The following is a 21,779-nucleotide window of genomic DNA, read 5'->3' as shown; positions in this document are numbered from 1 at the left end:
ACCTGTTTGTTTCTTTCCATTCGTTTTGTTTGCTTATTCATTGTCCCATTGATATGGATTTCCATTCGTCATCCGGTCCCTCTGCAAATTTCTTGAGTCAGCTCGTTACAAAAAAACTTACTCATTCTAATTTTTTGACTTGGAAGAGACAAATCCTTCCTTTTATACGGAGTCAGGATCTCGATGAACATCTGGATGGTTTAGTTCCTATACCATCACGACTTATTTTGCAGGAAACCAAAGATGAGAAGGGTGACAAAATTACCATTTCTATTAAGAATCCAGAGTATACAGCTTGGAGGACGCAGGATCAGTCTTTGGTTGCTTATATTACGTCAACACTCTCTCAAGAAGTGTTGGTTACTCTTTCAGATGATTGCACTGCGGCGGATCTATGGAGTAAGCTGTCTCAGACATATTCTCAGATATCAGAAGCCCGAGTTATGTACTTAAAAAATGAATTTCAAAGTTTGAAGAAAGGCTCCATGACAGTCATGGAATACATAGGCCGCTTGAAGAGTATTACCGATCAATTGGCGGTTATTGGAAGTGCTATTGCAGATAAAGATAAAGTTCAACAACTTCTCAATGGATTGGGTCCTGATTTTGACATGCTTACCACGGCTTTATCATGCCTTCCGCAGTTGCCCACTTTTGACGATCTTCAAGCGAAGCTTCTCCAGCATGAGATGATTATGAAACAACGGGCAGAAGGAAATGAATCTGCTCGTCCTCATTCAGTATTGGCCATGGACACTTCTGTAGGTTTTGGACGAGGGAATGGAGGGCATCAAGGAGGCAGAGGCCGCAGACGTTTTGGGCACGGAGGACGTGGTATTTTGCCTACACCTAATATTTCAGGGGTTTTTAATACAGGAAATCAGAGGAGAGTGCCCACTTGTTTCTTATGCAACAAAAGAGGACATGTGAAAGCTGATTGTTGGTTTAATCTACAGAATAGAGGAAAAATAAACAAAATTGAGCATAAATCAGCTACTCCTATGGACACAAAAGGGCCATCCACAGATGTGCAACAACTTTTGTTATCAGCATTGTCACAGATGACGATCAAGCAAAATGAACAAGGCGAGTGGTATGTTGATTCAGGTGCCGCCACACATGTTACGGGTAATGCGGGTAAGTTATCTCACTTATTGCCTTATTTTGAAAAAGGTAGTATAGTTACTGGAGATGGAACTTTTCACTCCATTAGTCATACTGGCAGTGCACATATCCCTATGTCAAAGTCCTCACTCCACTTGTCCAATGTCCTTCTTGCTCCTAATATTAAAAAGAACATTGTTTCTGTAGCTAAACTTGTTGACGATATGAATTCTTCCGTCGAATTTACTCCCTCTTCTGTTTATGTTAAGGATCTACGAACGAAGGAGACGTTCGCTAAGGGGGAGCGACAAGGAAACATGTACGTCTTTAAGGAGGTTCCTTCAGTGTCTTCATCTTCAGTTCCAGTTCTCCAGTTGAAGTCGTCCAAGCATTCTTCAGTGTCTTCACCTTCAGAGTCTTTGTTTTTTCCTTCATTGAAAGTTTTTAATTCATCTCATTGTAATAAGTCAAATATTTGGCATAGTCGTTTGGGACATCGTAGTCGGGGTTTCGTTGAAAACCTTGTATCTGATGGTCTCCTTCCAGAGTCTAGTTTATGTTCATTTTTTGATAATAATAATAAATGTTCTTCATGCGAACTCTGTAAAAGTCATGTTCTTCCTTTTCATATTATAAATAAAAGAGCTTCAAAGACATTTGAGATTATTTGTTCTGATGTTTGGGGACCCGCACCTATTCCTTCTCTTTCTGGCAGTCGCTACTATGTTATCTTTATTGATTCTTATTCCCGTTATACTTGGATATATTTCTTAAAACACAAGCATGAAGTTTTTCAAATATTTCGGGAATTCCATTCGATGGTCAAAACAAAGTTTGCTTGTGATATTGTGCATTTACAATGTGATGGTGGAGGAGAGTATTCATCGAACGAGTTTATTGCCTTTCTTCGGGATAAAGGAATAAGTCGACAGGTTTCTTGCCCTCATACCCCTCAACAAAATGGGGTTGCGGAGAGGAAACACAAGCATATTGTAGAGAGCGCAATGAGCATGCTACATGACAGCAATATGCCCGTTAGTCTCTGGACAGAAGTTTTTCACACATCTGTTCATATCATAAATCGTCTTCCTATGACACTTTTGGATCGGAAATCTCCCTATTATACTTTATTCGAGCAACATCCCTCTTACGATGAGCTGCGTGTTTTTTGTTGTGTATGTTATGTACATGTTGATTCATCTCTGCGAAATAAGTTTCAGGACAAGGCTGTCAAGTGCAGATTTGTTGGGTATGCAGATGAATACAAAGGTTATCGATGCTATGATCCTACTACAAAACGTATTAGGACCTCTAGGAATATTGTTTTTGATGAAGGAAATTTTCAAGTCAATGACTCTGCAGCGTTACCATCTCGAGAATTAGAAGTATATGATCCATGGATGAGCGCAGATCTTTTTGCTAATACAGGAGAAACATGTCAGACAAATTGTCCTTCCTTCGGCTTGAGTAGGGAGTTGAATGACTCACAAATGCATGTTGACTTATCTCCAGTTGAGTCTCCAGCTGAGCCACCCTCAGTAGAACGCTTCTCTGGGCTGATATACACTAGACGGGACAAAAATACAGAGCCGAGGAATGTGAAGGAAAGCATCGCCAATGCTTCGGCTCAAAGGCCGTCACGCATTAAGCCTCCTATTCAACGATGGGTGAGTTATGAGACCTTCTCCCTTGATTTCCAGTTGTTTATGTCTCAGCTCACAAAACAGGATGAACCCACTTGTTTTAATCAAGCTCTTCAATCCCGTCATTGGACTGAAGCTATGAATGAAGAAATGGAAACTCGTAATGAATGCCAGACTTGGGAAATAGTTCCTCGGCCAGAAGGAAAGAATGTAGTTGGCTCAAAATGGGTTTATAAAATAAAATATAAGCCTGAAGGAAGTATTGACAAATATAAGGTGCGACTTGTTGCTCGAGGATTCACACAACAATATGGTGAAGACTACGACGAAACTTTTAGTCCCGTAGTCAAAATGGGTACTATTCGTATCATCATATCCCTAGCAGTTGATAAAGGCTGGAGCCTTAGCCAGATGGATGTCAAAAATGCTTTTTTGCATGGAACTTTAAAGGAAGAAGTGTATATGGAGCAACCACCTGGTTATGCATCCTATTGCCTGGGTGTGCAAACTAAGGAAATCTCTGTATGGGTTGAAACAGGCATCCCGTTCCTGGTTTGAAAGTTTCTCTATGCAGATTCAGAGTTATGGTTTTAGAAGATGCTCTCTGGATCACTCACTCTTTATTTACCAAAAGGCGGACATTGTTATACTTCTTCTTATATATGTTGATGACATTGTGATCACTGAGAGCTCAGATAGTCATGTGCAAGACGTAAAACAGTTTTTAATGAAAACTTTCAAGACAAAAGATTTAGGGGAGTTGCGGTACTTTCTTGGTGTGAAAGTTGACAGACAACAAGACACGTTGACACTCATGCAACAAAAATACACTCTTGACCTTCTGGAAAAAGCCGGGATGACGAATTGCAAACCAGTCAGCACTCCTAGTGTATTACATCAAAGGCTGAGCTCTGAAGATGGTCATCTTTGTGTCAACCCTACAACGTATAGAAGTCTCGTGGGGATGTTACAGTACTTGACCTTTACTAGACCTGATATAGTTTATGCTGTCAATCAGGTATCCCAGTTTATGCACCCTCCAACGGAGGGTCATATGGAAGCAGTGAAGCGCATTCTACGCTATTTAAAAGGAACTATAGGAGACAGACTTGTTTATCGCAAGAACGATAATCTGCATAGAGGACATGAACTCATCACTTATACAGACGCAGATTGGGCAGGGGATTTAGACGAGAGACGATCTGTCTCTGGATATTGTGTTTATATTGGGCACAATTTAGTGTCTTGGAGCAACAGAAAACAAAAGACAGTGGCACAATCGAGTACAGAGGTTGAATACAGATCGATGGCTACAGGCACTGCAGAAGCTACATGGATTAGACACTTATTGAGTGATCTTGGGGACACAATTATTCGATCATTTCTTTTATGTGACAATCAAAGCGCAATAAACATTGCATATAATCCTATCCAGCATAGCAGAACGAAGCACATTGAGATTGATCAACATTTCATACGGCAGAAAGTCGAGATGAAGGAGGTAGAACTACGTCATGTTCGAACAGAAGATCAAGTGGCAGACCTGTTTACCAAAAGATTAACAGGACGTCAATTTTGGCTATTGAAGAGCAAGTTGTACATGCTCCAAAATCACGTACAACTTGAGGGAGGGTGTTAGAATACAATATGGATATATGCGTATGGATCTGGATCCAAATCCATACGCATATTGTATGAACACATGCCATATAACCTCATTAATGGCATTTTTGTAATATCGTTGTACATGTTTTTACCTTTTAATGTTTAGGGTTTCGGTGGTCGAGCTGTGTGAGCCGCCCCAGCCATTGTGACTTCTCTCTCTCTTTCTCTCTCTCTCTCTCCTTATTTCTTGTATACCAATCTAATACGGGGGTCCCCCCTTTGTAGGAGGGTGGCCACCCGAAAAGGGAGGAACCATACCTTCCCGGCGGCTGCGGTGTGCTCCCCCACCTTCCCATCTCTTTACGTGTTAGGGTTCAACTGAACCATAACACCCGATATATCGGGGGAGGGGGTTTTCCCCCTTTGTTATGTTTATCGGGCAACCCATATCGGGTTGCCCCCCTTTTTAATCCCTCCCTATATTAAAATTTTACAGGGTGTGGGCCGGGTCCGACCCACGACCCGCGATGCTGGATCCGATCGCGATTCGGATCCGGGTCGCGTGAATAGCAGTGGATCCACGGGTTGGATCCACTTGGGTCCAACGGTGGATTTGAAAAGTTTATAATAATAATTATTAGTTATTTATTTATATAGTATTACTATTATATAAATACTTTAATATGCACATATAATTTTCTTTTGGATCCGGTAACGAATCCTAGGCCCAATTCACGTTAATTAAATAAATATATATATAAATATAATTTCTATGTACTGCATAAAATTTGCGGTTATTACACACACAAAGCAACATAGTATGTGCAAATCAAAGTATGATGACACATTGCGTACATATTATACATTCATAAGTGCACAAGCATTCAAACTCACACACATGTGTACCTGCAACAAACACACTCCATATGCCGCTAACTACAATCATGATAAGCATGATCTCCGAGCTACAATTACAAGAGTCCTAAATATCCACAACTAAGTGAAGTGTGTGAGCATAACTTGTATTTGCAATTCATTTAGATATTCAGTGCAACATCATGCTTACACAATTAGTGCCTAAACATGCTCTCTATAAGTTCAGTTAAGGTATCTTACCTTAATAATATGAAGAACAATGAATCGAAACTCAAAAGACCGAAGAGTTTCGAAGTTCGCAAAGACCGCTACCCAAGCAATATAATGAACCCTTCGTGTGCGATTGCAAATGTCAAAAACTCAAAAAAATGCAATTATAACAAGATTAGCCAAAAATAGCAAATTTCCCTATAAATCATTAACAAGAGCCAAATAACACACAAATACACTTCAATAATTTACAAACTCCATCAAAAATATATTTAAATAGTGATTTATTGCCAAAAATAGTTTTATAACTGCAAATTATACCCTGATTGGCTTGAATGAACAAATAAATATGTAATAAATAAATAAATGAAATTCAAAAGCTAAAAATACATTTCTAATTTGGAGATAAAAAAACTGAGTTCTTTATTTATTAATAATCCTTAAAAATTACGGGTTTTACAGGAGTGAGTGGGTGGTGGGGGGGTTGGGTGGTGGTGAGGGAGAACAGGAAAATAAGAACTTTTACTCGGGCAACTATTGCGAACATTGACATCTTTGAAGTACACACTACACAATATGGAAAATTCTTTTCTTTGCCTCATTATTTAGCTGCGGGGAGAGACTGGGGGTGCATAATACAATTATATTTATCACTAGACTCCGGCTTTTTCTTTTCTTTCCACAGGAAACATGCACCAACATAATTATTTTTTTTTTAATATTTCAGGGACTACCCTATTGTTTCCATTAAACTGTTGATGGTCACAACATGTTCTATATGTTACAGGTTTATGACATGAGATATGAACTAAACGAAGTGGAAGCCTGGACTGAACGATATCCATCAACTATATCATTTCTTAACTTGTTGAATGCTCTCATCAAGAGGGAAAGTGATACCAGTGATCGAGGCATAAGGTGCTGGAAGATTTTTTTTATTGCAATATTATTTTGGTTTCTTGAAGTTTTTATGGCAGATGCAAGGCATATGGTAAAACATTCTTCTTCATTTCACTCTTCCAAAATTGTCATAGGTTTCTAGGGGTCTTTAGGTTTGTCTACGACCATGTATTTGGACCTTTTCCTCATCGTGCATACGCGGAACCTGCTGAGAAGTGGCAATTGGCTGTTGCTTGCCTGCAGCACTTTCAAATGTGAGTTCTCTTCGAACAATTCTAAACTTGAGAAAAATATATATTAGTATCTGCTACTAAATGTGCAATACGACTGGAAAAGTGAAAATATTCTTTTCTTCTCCACAACAGTTTTAATAATTATATTGGACTGTCAGATATACTGTTTAGTTTATCTTGTTCATGACAGGTAATACAGCTCTGTGCTGGTTTTGCTCTTCCAGTTTTCTTTCTCATAGTATATTTTTGAATTATCTGTTTAGTGTTCATTTGTCTTTTGCAGCCTGTTGACCTTGTATGATGTTAAGGACATGGACATTGATAATCCTGAGCAGACTCCACAGCAAGTTTCTGGAAAATCGGCAGCTCTGCCAGAGCACGAGATCCCAGTTGTTGAGTTGCTGAAAGTATCAACACTTTTTCTCACTGTCTACCTTATTATGTATAATGTGTTACAAAAATATTTATATGCATATGTGGTATCATGAAATTGTCAAATTTTTTATACCTTTCCTGCGTTCTTAAATCACTCAATTACCTTTTCACTGCCGACTGACATCACCACAGTTAAATCCCGTCAGGCTATGACATATCCAATGAAACATTTTTTGGATGGTTAACGGCTACACCATGTTGGTTTAGCTGTTTAGGCAGAAAGTGAGGAGTAACCCTTGGGAGATGCCTTTGGGAAAATTAAGAAAAGGAAAAACCACAAGGTAACAAATATTTTGAATATCTTAAAAGGGTAAAGAACACTACATGTTAAATAAAATTAAAACATGCTCAAAGTGACTCAATGAACTGTTGGGCTTAGGCTTGCTTGATTTGTAGAGTAAGTTTATGTGGACCTATCAAATGCAAGCCAGCACGCCATTTGGCTTCAACCATGAAAAGTGTTGCAAAGAATAACTTGTTGAAATTCTTACATATATAAACACTTTCTTAAGCCCAACTCTAATTAAAAAATATGGGGTAAGAAAAAATAACTATGGTACCTGGACACGCCATTTTACCCTCCATACCCGTGTCAACACAAGTCGACACCTGGACACCATTTTACCCTCCTTACATACAAGTTTGTATTCAATTTGTAATTATATTTTCAGTTTATAACTTTATATTTTCAGTATATAATATATATTTTAGATATAGCATATATATTTAGATTATATTCAGTTTATTTTGAATATATATATATATATATAGCTGTGTCCTTGTACACACATTTTTTAGGAAATGTTGTGTCGTACCCTCTGTACCCACACCCGCACCGGCACCGGCACCCAGGTGACCGAGAAAATTAAGGATCATATTTGCATTGATGGAAGAAGCTTGGAGAAGTCTTGTGGAAAGGAGAAACTATGATCCTAATAGTTTGTCTTAGTGCGGGGTGGCCACCTGATGATTTTGTTGATATAATAACAGCAAGGGTGTTAAGGAAAAGGTATCCCACCCACAAGTGGCTTGACAAGGTAAATAAAAGTTCAAAAATACTTTACAACATTAGGTTGAACCTATGTCGCACGGACTCGGCTAGGGGGTCGACGCACCCGCGTCGACATGCCCCGACACGGGTGCGGCTTCGGACATGGGGCGGACACGGTCAACCAAGTGTTGGACTCTGTCAACGCACCGGGGCTGAGTCCGTCCACATTTCGGACTTGGTCAACTTTGACCGAGTCTATTTTTGTCCATTTTAGGGCAAAAAACTAAAAAAAATGATATATATATATATATATATATAGCCGTGTCCTCTAATGGGCACAACTTTGACCGAGTCTTATTATTGTTATATATATATATATTTAAAATATATATACATATATATAGCCGAGTCCCTGTGCCCAAAATTTTTGAAATTGCGCCGTACCTGCTCCCGCACCCGTACCTGCACCCGCACCCGCACCCGCACCCGCACCCATGTGACATAGGGTTGAACTTGAATATGTACACCATTTCTTTTAAATAATTATGATGTGCATTTGGTGCTCCATTTATGAAAATGATGTCAACCTGATTTTTTGTACCAATAATCAGTTTAGAAATGCTTCAAACAATCATATAACATTCTACCAGATGCTAAAACTGTTGTACTCCTGTTATCTCAATAAGTTTTGGATCTATTTTTCTTAATGAATTCATCAAACTTCTTATCCTCACCATTTCTGCCTGCACACCTGCAAGTGCTCAATATTCTGCTATAACAACAATTCTGTTTATATTATTTTCGTCTTGCACCCTGATTAAGTTGCCATGCTTTAGAGACTTGGTAGGAACTTGTTTCTCACCATATATTGATTTTGCCTTATATTAGCATTTTAATCGTTGTATAATGTGCTGTTGATTGGTAAAGCCTTAGTTGCAAATTTTGATTTATGGTTCATATTTAATTTTGTATGGAAAACTCGATAAGTGTATTTCACATTCTTTTGTCCTTGTGGACTTTCAGGACTTCATGAGTGGGCGGAGTGCTTTCAGTAATATCATGGGGATTCTTCTGCATGGGGTTAATGCTGTAATTGGTGATCGGACTACTCAAGTTCATGGTCCCCTTTTGGAGAAGGCAGTCCATCTGTCTCTGGAGATTATCCTCCTTGTTTTTGAAAAGGATCTTTTTCTTGCTGATTTCTGGCGTCCTTTGTACCAAGTAAGACACCTTGCAGTTGCAAGTACTTATTAATAGAGTTCTCTGTTCGTGAAGCTGATTGTTTCAAGTGTCCTGCAGCCTCTGGAAGTAATACTATCTCATGATCGAAATCAGATAGTGGCTTTATTGGAATTTGTTCGATATGATTTTCTCCCACAAATTCGGCAGTGTTCCATCAAAATACTTAGCATATTGAGGTTCATATTAGATGTCCTCTCTCTCTCTCTCTACATGCATCCACATCACACACACACACAAAATCTTGTGTTTTATACATGGCTCAGATATGCATCAACTTTGTGGAAAACCTTGTTGCTTTCTCCTCCATGAACTAAAATCTTGTTTCATGAACTCTGTCTTCATGATTGAGGTTGAGATTGTTATTGTCTTTTAACTTGATAGTTAGTGTTTGTAATTTCTTCATAACTTTGTATCTTTTCAATATGTTCAACAATAGACTTTTTAAATGAAGACCTTTTTCTTTTTTTCAATAAGCAATATCTATGCGTCAGTTTCCAATTCCAAATGTAAGAATATCATTACAGATCTGAAGTAGTGGATAATTACACTTGACAAAAATGCTCTTACATTAGTGACGGTTTGCATGAGAACAAGATAAAAAAATGATTTAAATGAAGGAATGTGCAGCTTGGTTTTTTTCGGAAGTGGGTCAATCTGGTTGATTCAATAGTTCATTGGTTGGTCCATCTGTCTTTGAGCTAGGAATTTTTTGTTTTTAATGGGTTGCAAGTTCATATTCATGTTGATATTCCTTTATTATGTTTGATAGTTCTCGCATGGTGGAGCTTGTGCCTCTACTTCTGGAATCTGGTTCTGCCAACAGTTTGATTGAAGATTATGCTGCTTGTCTAGAAGTTCGTGCTGAGGAGACTCAGGCCTTGGAGAATACTAGTGATGATGTTGGTGTCCTTATACTGCAGGTTAGCATTTGATCTGTTCATTTCTTGTGCTCCCAAAGTCCTTTTTTGGGATATGATTCAGTGTCTGTTTGTTATGCCAGCTTCTTATTGATAACATAAACCGGCCAGCACCTAATGTCACTCATTTGCTTCTGAAATTTGATGTGGAGACATCAGTAGAAAGGACAGTCTTGCAGCCAAAATATCATTACAGGTATCAGAGTAGCATATGTGCAGTATTCAGTTGTTTATTTGTCCCATCTGGTTATAACTCCGTATGATAGCTTTCTTTCTTCAGTTGCTTGCGAGTTATTCTTGATATTTTGGAGGCAATGTGTTGTCCTGATGTTAATGCATCACTGCACGAATTTGGTCTTCAGGTCAGATACTTATTTGTTTCTATTTCTGTGTCAAGAAGTATTTTTTGTTGCATGTACATGTCAAAGTGACTGTTTTTTCGGATGTGTAGCTGATGTACGAGCTATGTTTGGACCCAGTGACGGGAAATGCTGCTAGTGATCTACTTGCGAGTAAGAAGTATCAATTCTTTTTGAAGGTAGCTTTTGCTCTCATAAGGTTCAGAGAAACACCTGCGTGCATAATTATATGGCTCTTCCACCATACCTGTACCCGATAACATTTTAATCATTCTGTTTAAATTTTCAGCACTTGGATTCATTCGCTGTTTTTCCACTTCCTAAAAGACATACAAATCATCCACTCCGTGTTAGTTCCTTGCAGCAGGTGAGTGCATTAATTTCAGCAACTATATTTCACATTTCATGGATCTAATATTTTGCAAATAACACTATTCCTTTCATTTGAGCTTACCGTGGTTGATACATTGATTTTGTAAAGCATATTTCATCTTTTCTATAAACTGCTTTGGCATTCTGCAATTTGCTGAGCTGAACCACTAAACCAATATATGACAAAGTGATTATGCCCTCCAAATATGCTCTCCTTGTGAAGTGACAAATAATCTCAATATGCTTGGTTCGTTCATTAAATTTTGGATTCTTCGCTATATGAATAACACTTTGATTGTCACAATACAAATGGGGTTCACTCACTCAATTTTACTCTCATGTCTTAAAGCAACCATCTTAGCCAAATTATCACACCCGTAGTTTGTGCCATAGCAGCTTCTGTGGTAGACGGCTACTCTTTGTTGCTTTTTACTCTTCCAAGATACCAATGAGTCTCCAAGGAAAACAGGAATCATGAAGTTGAATGCCTATCTTTTGATTATCCACCAAAATCCGAGTTGCAATAAGCTCTCAACTCTAACTTTGATGTAGTAGTTGAGAAGAGCAACCCATGATGCACGGTGCTGCAAATATATCTAATGATTCTGAAAACTGTTGCCAAGTGCATTGATCTGGGTGCTCTTATGAACTGACTCACCATAAGAACTGCAAATGTGATGTCAAGTATTGAAATAGTAAAGTAAATCAAGCTCCCCACAAGCTGTCTATACAATGTAGGACCTTCCAATTCTTCATCATCATATCTTAACTTGACATTGGTCTTTATGGGAGTATCAACATGCTTGTTGTCATCTGCCAGTCTTGACTTTGCTATCAAGTCAATTGCATTTTTATGTTAAGAGATAACCCCTCTTTGAGGATGCAACTTCCAAGCCCACAAAGTATTTTAGTTTGCCTAACTCTTTCATTTCAAAGGCCCCAGCCAATCTCCTTTTAACGTTCTCAATAACATGTGGATAATCACCTGCAATAATCATATCATCCACAAAAAACAACAATAAAAATATCCAAAGTCAGATATAGACATAAATAATGCAGGATCATGATAACTCTGTCTAAACCCAATATTTTTAACTACAGTGTTGAACTTTTTGAACTATGCTTGTAGAGCATGCTTTAATCCATAATGCTCTTTTAAGCTTACACACTCTTCGTTCCTGATCTATTACTCCTTGTGGCAGTTCCATATACACCTCCTCTTCTAAATCACCATTCAAGAATGCGTTCTTGACATCTAATTGCCACATTCTGTCATTTTATTGCTGCAATTGCCAGCAATATCCTGATAGTTGTCATATAAGCCACTAGTGAAAATGTCTCAACAAAGTTTATCTCATACTGTTGACTGTAGTCTTTAGCTACCAATCTTGCTTTATACCTCTCAATGGTGCCGTCTGCTCTTGTCTTCACTTTATAGACCCATTTACACCTTATTAAATTTTTTTCTTCATAGAGCTTCACAAGTTCCCATGCCTTCATCCTCTCTAATGCATTCAACTCCTCACTCATAGCTTGCTGCTACTCTGGATCTACAACAATTTCATCAGCGGTTTTGGGTTTACAGTAAGAGTGAACTAAGGCAAGAAAGGCTTGGTGAGTAGCAGAGAATGACTCATATGAGACAAAGAGAGTAGGAGGAATAGATGGACGAGTATTACAATGTACTTGAGTAGGAAGAAAGTGGACCAAGATCAACAGAAGGAACATTAGAACTAGATTGGGGAGGATCCTCCAACTCTTGAGCATGCTGCTCATAAAATGAAGTGGGCTGAATCCTAGGAGTTCTTCTGCTATAGGTTATCGAAATGTCCCTCTTCTCTGTCTATGAATTCTCTTGAAAAGAAACCAGAAAAGAAAGCTCAAACTCAACCTTCTCATCCTTTTCTTACAAGCAAAAATCTGGCCTATCCTCCACGAACTCCACATTTCTAGATATTGATATCCCAAAAAGTAGCACTTTAGACTTTTGGTGACAGTTTGTCTCTCTGATGAGGTGGGATAAGAACAAAACAAGTACTCCCAAATACTCAATGATTCATAATCAAGTTTTCTCCCATATAATTTCTGAAATGGAGTCAGTTTCCTAATTACACTAGAAGGAATACAATTAATCAAATAAACAGCCACTCTAACTTCCTTAGCCCAGAATATCTTGGGTGCACAACTGCTAAATAACAATGCTCTAGTGGTCTCAAGCAAGGTTATAAGTATCGTATCATAACCCATATCGGTCGGGCCCAAAATAAGATACATATCATATCATATCGTAAATTTTGAAAAACAAATTAAAAAATTCTAAAAACACCAGAAAAAATTAGCAAAAATTCTAAAAAGTCATTACACGTGAAACAATGATAAAATGCACAAAATGCAACCATAAAATCACATATAAAGCATTTATGTCTATGAGATGCATAATACATCATCAAACATCAACTCTCACAAGAACAATGCAAAATTTTAAATATCTTGCAATTAAGAACATTCCATAAGACTCATATTTTCATATTACATAAAAAATATTATTGCAATAGTTGCACTCAATTTTCAATCCATTTCCGTTCATTACTTGAGTGTCCCATGGCCATGCTGGATCATCTGATGTCATCTTTGTTAGAGGCGTGTGAAGCTTGATTTCTACCTTGATATAAATCTTTAATTTTTGCGAAACCAACTTCGCGGTAAGTTGGCCGGGGGGGGGTGTTGTAAGGGAGAAACACCCCTCAAGGCAAATTTTTTTTTGGATAGTAGCTTTGTAATTTTACTCATAATAAATTTTTTTTACCTTAACCCATTTTTTTGGGTGAAAATGCACTTTTTTTTACCTTATCCCACTTCTTTAAATAAAAGAATAGTGAAAATACACTGTTACTTGACGAAATCATGAAAGCCTTCTGCCCGACGCAAAGATCGGCCCCCAAAATGGTCTCATGATTCCTAGTGTAACAACTCAAGATTTTTAACTCGAAAATTTTGAATAATTTTTTTTCATCAACGGAAACATTTTTCAACATCTTGAATCAAAAACCTTGGGCGAGTTACTGATCAGTCAATCACACTAGTACTGGATTTTATAAAAGAAGGAACATATCATTATAAACTTTCATAGGGTACTAAAGTTCATAAAACAAAATAATAAAATAATAGTAGTTTCAAAATCCAGCCTTTAGAAAAGGGAAATGGAATGGCTTCCTGGCTCTACCACAGCTCCCCGTCATCGCTCTGGTAATTCATTCAGTTCCTGTAATTGTGTAGGGGTCAAAACACCGCCCCAGTAGGAATACAATGACAAAGTACATGTAAACAAAAGTAGGCCTACAAGAAACATTATTTTTGCAAACATAACTAAATATCGAGGCATTGATAAATCACAAAACCACTGAAAAGCTTTCTTCAATACTTATATTATGCATGGCTTAACAATGCAGTAGAGTATCCATCTATGATATGAGTGGCTTAAGATTCTTTCGTTTAGGTGATATTTCTTACATGATGCATGCAATGCTTTTGTCAGAATGCACACTACACTTTTGTTCCTCTTGTTAACAGTCTTTGTGGGTACGACACAGACAATATCTGAATTGGAGACACGACCAATGGGTACATTCAAACATTTTGTGTGTTATTACCTTGGCCTTGCACATCCTTTCCGTCCCTGGGTGAAGGACGAAACTTATTGAGAGAGAAACCCCAATACCCTCAACTTGGTATACCAACCTTTTCTTCAGTTGAAACTTTATTCACTAACACCTCGCGGCACCGTTGGTAGCTATTCCCTATCTCCGTGGCTAGGAATGCAACCCTCCGTGCTTTACAATATCTCACGGAGCCAATCGTACCACTTATTCTTTCATTATAAGCAATATTTGAACTAACATTCACATTCTTAATTAGTTAACTGTCATGACATACATACTTAAACATTACTTTCAGACTTTCAATGGCCTCCATAGGGCACACGTATGCATGATTTCTTTTTAACTTATCACACAGGCCACTACTTTGAGGCACAAAAATTAAAATTCCGTTTCAGAGGTTTTGAGCACATATGGCCTTCCTCACTGCCTTGTGAGTTAATTTCGACATTTCGCCAAAATGACTCGGAATAAAGCATTAACACACTTTCTTTGCATTCACATTTCTCATGTTTTTATCATTATAATAATTCATGAATCACATGAATAACTAACTTTGCTTAACTGAACACTAGCACTTTTTCACAAGGCAAAATATTTGTTTCACGTGCTCCAAATCACATTTATGATATATCTAAAAAAAAGACCATTTGGTTTATGGTAAAAATGCATACGAAGCTATGTCACATGGGTGCGGCACTTTCAAAAAACTTAGGTGTGGGGGTGCGGCAAAAATATAAAAAATTATATATATATATATATAAAGTCCAAAAGTTGGACATAAATGATCTTGGGTGCGTTGACTACGCTCAGGGTCAGGTTGACTGCTTTGGGTGCAGGTGCAACGCGGGTGCGACACCTAGTTAAAGAGGCCCTGTGACATAGATACGAAGCTAACATAAGCCTTAATCTCTTACTTAATGTAAATATGTAGTTTAAAATTCACTTAGGCTAAGCAATTATTTTCTCAAACTTGAATCATATGCAAAAGAAACCAAATAAAAACCGGAATTATGTTCTAAGTCAAACACATATCCTAAGTAGTTTAATCATGTCTATTTTCATAAACTCATACTTTTAAAATCATCGATTTTAAAGCTTGAAATTTGTTTTTTACAAAATCCAAATTTCAACTTGCCGGTCACCATGTCTCTCAAACCACATAGATCGTTTTATTAGTTCTATTTTTCTTATAAAATGCATTGAATGGTGTCCTTGAATTAAAATACACATTTTAAAATCCAATCTGATTTTTTTGTCATACGTGACCACTTTTTTTTTTCATAAAAACCCGATTTCATGAAAACTGTTATGTTGAGCCAAATCACGTTTTGCACCCACCCACCCACACACACACATATATATATATATTCTTTTTATTTGAAACCAGACTTATGCATTTTAAGAAAACTCAGACCATTCACATGGTACTAAACCCGCTTTTTTTTTTTTGGAATCAACAACAAGAACGTCTATTTGATATAAGCATACTTTTTTTTCTTTTCCATTCACATTCACGTAGATGCGGGTGACTCATAACAGCATTTTTTTTCGGCCAGACAGACTATGCTGCCTCCCAAATCTGATTAAGTGCATCTTTCATCAATTTAACAATCTTGCTAAAGGAGCATTTTGACTCCTAATCATAACACGTATTGTCCAGACATTTAAATCATACTTAACAAAGATCAATGATATCACAGACAATGCTGATCAAACTAGATTTCTAGAATCTCATGATAAAACAAAAAAATCGATTAACACAAATCCTCTTTTGATGTCAAATAATACTGTAGCTAACATAAACATTGTCAGAAATCAGAAATATGGAAAATCGATATCTCATGGAGCCATACTTTCACATGCGTATACTTAAATCAAAGTACCTACCTTAAACGAGAAGCTTCAAATCGATATTGCGTTGGTTGGACACTAGTAGTTGGCTACGAACCCGACTAAAAGTCTTCACCACTAACACAATCTAGCTATAACACAAGAGAGAGACACATAGGAGAGTATGGAAATACGTGTAGGCTCTCTTAGCATTTTATAAGGAGGAAAAATAGTAGTTACAAAATTGGTTAGCGGGGGTTTCAATTCTCAAAGGTCACCTTAGGGTAATGGGGAGGCTGCCATTCACTCATGGCTTAATGAGAGAGAGAGGTGGGTGGGAGTTTCAAGAAACCCCAAAGCCTTCTTATTTATTTATTTTTTTCATATGTTTTGTAACTAACCCCTTTCACGTGAGGGGGGGGGGGTGTTGTACACCCCACCCATGTTTGGCTGTTGTAACCCCAGCCCACCATCTTTGACACACAAAAAACTTTTTTTTTTTTTGGCTTGATTGAGTTTTATAATTTTTTTTTCTTATCTATTTTTTTCTAACTTATTTTGAAGTAACTAGTTTAACTCCCCCATTCACGTGAATGGGAGAGAGGGCTCAACCTACCATTTTACTTAAGAGAAACTCCTAATTATAAGGAGAACAAAAAAAACGTTTTCTACTTCTTTCTATTGAATATTTAGTATTGTATTATATATATATATATATGGTTCAAGTGGGGTCGAGGACACCCCTCTCTTTAATGTATTAACTCTCCTTCATATTCTATTAGTTAATATATATATATATATATATATATATATATATATATATATATATATATATATATATATACTATGTCACATGGGTACGGGCGCGGGTGCGGGTGCGGGTGCGGGGATTCGGCACTTCCAAAAAACCCGAGTGCGGGGGTGCGGCAGGGGCAAAAATGTAATATATATATATATATATATATATATATATATATATATATAAATATATATATATATATAAAGGGGGTAGGGGAATAGGCTGTTTTTTTTTTGCAGCTGTCAGCAGCTGACAGACAGTTGCTGTCAGCAGCTGACAGAACAGCTGCTGCTGCAGCTGTCAGCAGCTGACAGAACAGCTGCTGCTGACAGCTGCAAAATAGTATTAATGGACCTTCAGCTGCATAATTTTTTTTAAAAAAAATTTCGAAGCCCATTTGGGCAAATTTTTTTTTTTTAAAAAATGGACCTTAATGATCCTGGGTGCGGTCAACGCACCCAGGATCGGGTTGACCGCACCCGGTGCCGCACCCGCACCCGGTGCCGCACCCGCACCCGCGTCGAGTCGCGTCGACGCGGGTGCGGCACCCTCCTAGCGGAATCCCTGTGACATAGTATATATATATATATTTTTTTTTTGCATCCCTAAGTATATGCTATGTACCAGAGTTACTGGAAGCGCCTATGCACACGGGGAAGCGCAAAACGTCGCGCTTCCGAAACGTGCAGGGAAGCACACTTTTGTGGGAAGCGCGCTTTCCAAAAATGGGAAGCACGTTTCCCCCACGATTCCCCCACGATTTCCCCTCGCTTCCCCATTTTGGTATTCTTTTTTTATTTTTTTCGCTTCCCCCTCGCTTCCGGTTCGCTTCCTAGACGGTTCGTAATTTTCTTCTAAGTCATCCCACGCTTTTTGCTTCCTAAAATTTTGAAAGTGCCTCGCTTCCCGTATCGCTTCTTCGACTGGTAATACACATTTCATACATTATGAAATCCATCTTATGTATTAATTGTATTTCTAACACTACTTTTACCTTATGTTACATCATAAATTTCTGGATCCATGTTGGATCGAGTCCTATGTATATCGATCCACACTCATATCTAAAAGTCATTTTGGATTTCGAATCTTGGGATCCAGATCTAATTTGGATCCTTTCGAGATCCAAATCCAATTATCAAAATCTGACCGGTACACTTCTATATATATATATATTTTATTCCTACTTTCGAATCTCAGATTTACTTATGTACTAAATCCAATTACTGGATCTGTTTCCCATAGATAGTGGATTTTAGATGTTTTCGGTATTGGATCAAGATCCGAATCCTAGTAGTTTTGAATCCGCGAAATTAAATTTTTAAATTCCTTATAAACCTTTAGTTTATATTAACATTTCACAAATTATTTTCAAAATTTTCTAAGAAATTTACGGGTCTTACACCTAGGGTGTGGGGGAAGCTCTCCAGTATGTTCTATACGAATGAGGGTTTCATACCTCAAAAGCTCTTTAAAACCAAGAAATATAAAAGCACAATTTTGCCCATTTTTAAGTCTACGGGCACCGTATCGTCACAGTACCGTATCGTCACGATACGAAACATTACAACACTATATCGTATGATACATGCGATACACACTCGTATCGAGATACATGTGTGTATCGTATTGATTGTATCGATTTCTTGAATCATCGTACAATACGGTACAATACATACAACATTGGTCTCAAGTATGTTTCTATTTTTTCTCTCAGACACCATTTTGTTGAGGGGTGCAAGGACAAGACTTGTGATGAATTATTCCCATATCTTGAAGAAATTCTTGAAAGCCATGTCCAATGTATTCTCCCCCTGAATCCGAACACAAAATTTTAATTCTGGTAGGGGATTGAGTTTCAACAAATATGCAAAACTTTCTAAAAATTTCAAGTAATTTACTTGTTAGTGTGAGTTTTCTCCAGAACCTGCGAACGAGAAATTAAGAGAGGGAAGAGATAGAGGCTGCAATGAGTCACAATTTCTCAACAACAGAAATCGTGACCTATTTCATTAATAAATAGGCAAAAGCCCTAATACATAGCCTTCACAATAACTCTGATAAGCTGGGGTTATTTACAAGTATACCATTATGCTACATACAAGTAGTTTGGATCCGGATCCGGATCCAAACTGTAAATACAAAACTGTCTAATAGTCTCCCTCAAGTTGTGCATGATTTTGGATCATGGACAACTTGCTCTTTAGAAACCAAAAACGGCACTTTGTGAGTCCTTTAGTGAACAAATCAGCCACTTGGTCTTCTGTTCTAATATAATGGGGCTCAATCTCTTTTTCTTCAATCTTCTGCCTGATAAAATGCTGATCAATCTCAATGTGCTTGGTCTTGCTGTGATGAATGGGATTAAGAGATATTTGAATAGCACTTTGGTTATCACAAAAGAGAGAGCAACTAGCAATCGACTCTTTGAGCTCTGTTAACAAATGTATAGTCCATGTTACTTCTGCCGTAGCAGCAACCATCGCCCTGTATTCTGCTTCTGTGCTAGATCTAGCCACTGCCTTCTGTTTTCTACTACTCCAGGAAACAAGATTGGCACCAATGAAAACCCCATACCCTGAAACTGACTTTCGATCATCAGGATCTCCTGCCCAGTCTGCATCTGAATAAGCAATTATGTCATGAGCAGTATTCATGGATCTGCTTTTGGTGTACAAAAGTCCATCTCCAACAGTGCTCTTCAAGTACCTCAGTATCCTCTTTACTGCATCCATGTGTCCCGTCCTTGGCTCATGCATGAATTGAGAAACTTGATTAACTGAATATGTAATATCGGGCCTGATAAAAGTAAGATATTGAAGCATTCCCACTAGACTCCGATATTTGGTGGGATCATGATACAAGTCTCCGTCTTGCACACTTAGTTTCTGGTTAAGCACACTAGGAGTAGCAAGAGGCTTGCAATCTTTCATTCCACCCTTTTCTAACAGATCCAGGCTGTATTTATGTTGGGTCAAAGTAAGTTTATTTCCTTGCCTATCCACTTCTACTCCAAGAAAGTACCGAAGGTTTCCAAGGTCCTTCATTTTGAACCTTTGACTCAGAAGGTCTTTAGTTTCTTGAACATGATTCTCACTACTTCCTGTAATAATTATATCATCAACATATATTAACAAGAAGGTAGTAAACTCCTTACCTCGAAGAATAAAGAGGGAGTGATCCAATTGCGATCGATAGAAACCAAGATCGAGATGCTTGTTTCAGTCCATAGAGAGCTCGATTCAATTTGCATACATATTCCTTTGAATCTACTTCTGTATAGCCTGACGGTTGTTCCATGTATACTTCTTCCTTCAAATCTCCATGAAGAAAGGCATTCTTCACATCTAGCTGACTTATTCTCCAACCATAATTGACAGCTAATGAAAGAACAATGCGAGTCTTGTCCAAACTCTTGAGTGAATCCCTTGGCTACGAGACGAACTTTGTATCGTTCAACACTTCCATTCGGTTTGTATTTGATCTTGTAGACCCATCGTGAGCCAACAACATTTCTATCTGGAGGTCGAGGTACAACAATCCATGTTTGACACTGGTACAAAGCTTCCATCTCTTCATTCATGGCTTGAATCTATTTTTTGGAATTAATGGCTTGATGAAAATGTCTAGGCTCAGTCTCTTTCTCAATCTGTGACAAAAAGTAACTGAAAATCCATGGTGAAATTCTCATAACTGACCCACCTTTCAATAGGATGTCGAGCTCTTTCAGATCGTCTGATCGGAATAGCTACTGTATTCTCCATCTCCAAAATCATTCTCATCAAAAACCACATTCCTAGATATCTTAATTCGTCTATTGTCAGGATCATAACACCTGTACCCTTTGTGGTGATCTGCATATCCGACAAATCTACACTTGGATGCCTTATCCTGAAACTTGTTTCGCAGAGAAGAGTCAATATGAACATAACACGTGCAACAAAAATTTTTTAGTTCATCATAATCAGGATGCTTCCCAAATAGGACAAAAAAAGGTGATTTATCTTCTAAAAGCTTCATGGGCAGACGATTAATAATGTAAACAGCAGAGTGAAAGGCCTCTGTCCAGAGTCCTATGGGAGTATGACTTCCGTGCATCATGCTCATAGCGCTTTCCACAATGTGACAATGTTTCCGTTCTGCAATTCCATTCTGTTGGGGTGTATGCGGGCAAGATACTCTACGATTTATCCCATTATCTTGGAGATAATTGATAAAATCCCTGGATGAGTATTCCCCCCACCATCACATTGGAAATGTAGAATATTAAAAGAAAACTGAGTTTTGACAAATGTATGAAAGCAACGAAAAATAGAGAAAACTTCCGATTTATTCTTCATGAAATATATCCAAGTGAAGCGAGAGAAATTATCAATAAAAGTAACATAATATTTGCTGCCAGAATTAGAAGGATTAGGAGCCGGTCCCCATATATCGGAACAGACGATTTCAAAAGGCCTTGAAGCTCTCTCATTTATTGAATGAAAAGAAAGAACATGACTCTTACACATTTGACAACTTGAACACACTTTATTATCTGGTCTAGGAATCAGGCCAGACTCAGGAATAAGACCATCAGATACGAGTCGCTCAACGAAGACTCG

General features: G+C 37.9%; 1 protein-coding gene across 2 annotated transcripts in view; it reads left to right on the top strand.

Moving 5' to 3' along the window:
• Nucleotides 1-21,779, top strand: part of EMB3142 (nuclear pore complex protein (DUF3414)) — a 132,794-nt gene that overhangs the window by 46,888 nt on the left and 64,127 nt on the right. For both annotated transcript variants that reach the window (XM_089988665.1, XM_089988664.1), the window contains exons 16-25: nucleotides 6,226-6,356; nucleotides 6,473-6,592; nucleotides 6,855-6,978; nucleotides 9,021-9,218; nucleotides 9,297-9,415; nucleotides 10,009-10,159; nucleotides 10,240-10,352; nucleotides 10,437-10,518; nucleotides 10,608-10,694; nucleotides 10,805-10,882. In XM_089988665.1, the coding sequence (XP_089844791.1) occupies nucleotides 6,226-6,356; nucleotides 6,473-6,592; nucleotides 6,855-6,978; nucleotides 9,021-9,218; nucleotides 9,297-9,415; nucleotides 10,009-10,159; nucleotides 10,240-10,352; nucleotides 10,437-10,518; nucleotides 10,608-10,694; nucleotides 10,805-10,882 (1,203 nt within the window). The remainder of the gene's footprint in view (nucleotides 1-6,225; nucleotides 6,357-6,472; nucleotides 6,593-6,854; nucleotides 6,979-9,020; nucleotides 9,219-9,296; nucleotides 9,416-10,008; nucleotides 10,160-10,239; nucleotides 10,353-10,436; nucleotides 10,519-10,607; nucleotides 10,695-10,804; nucleotides 10,883-21,779) is intronic.

Source organism: Nuphar pumila, chromosome 15 (genome assembly GCF_984573655.1).
Source record: "Nuphar pumila chromosome 15, dmNupPumi1.hap1.1, whole genome shotgun sequence".
Classification (NCBI taxonomy): Eukaryota; Viridiplantae; Streptophyta; class Magnoliopsida; order Nymphaeales; family Nymphaeaceae; genus Nuphar; species Nuphar pumila.
This window is presented reverse-complemented; position numbering and strand designations above follow the sequence as displayed.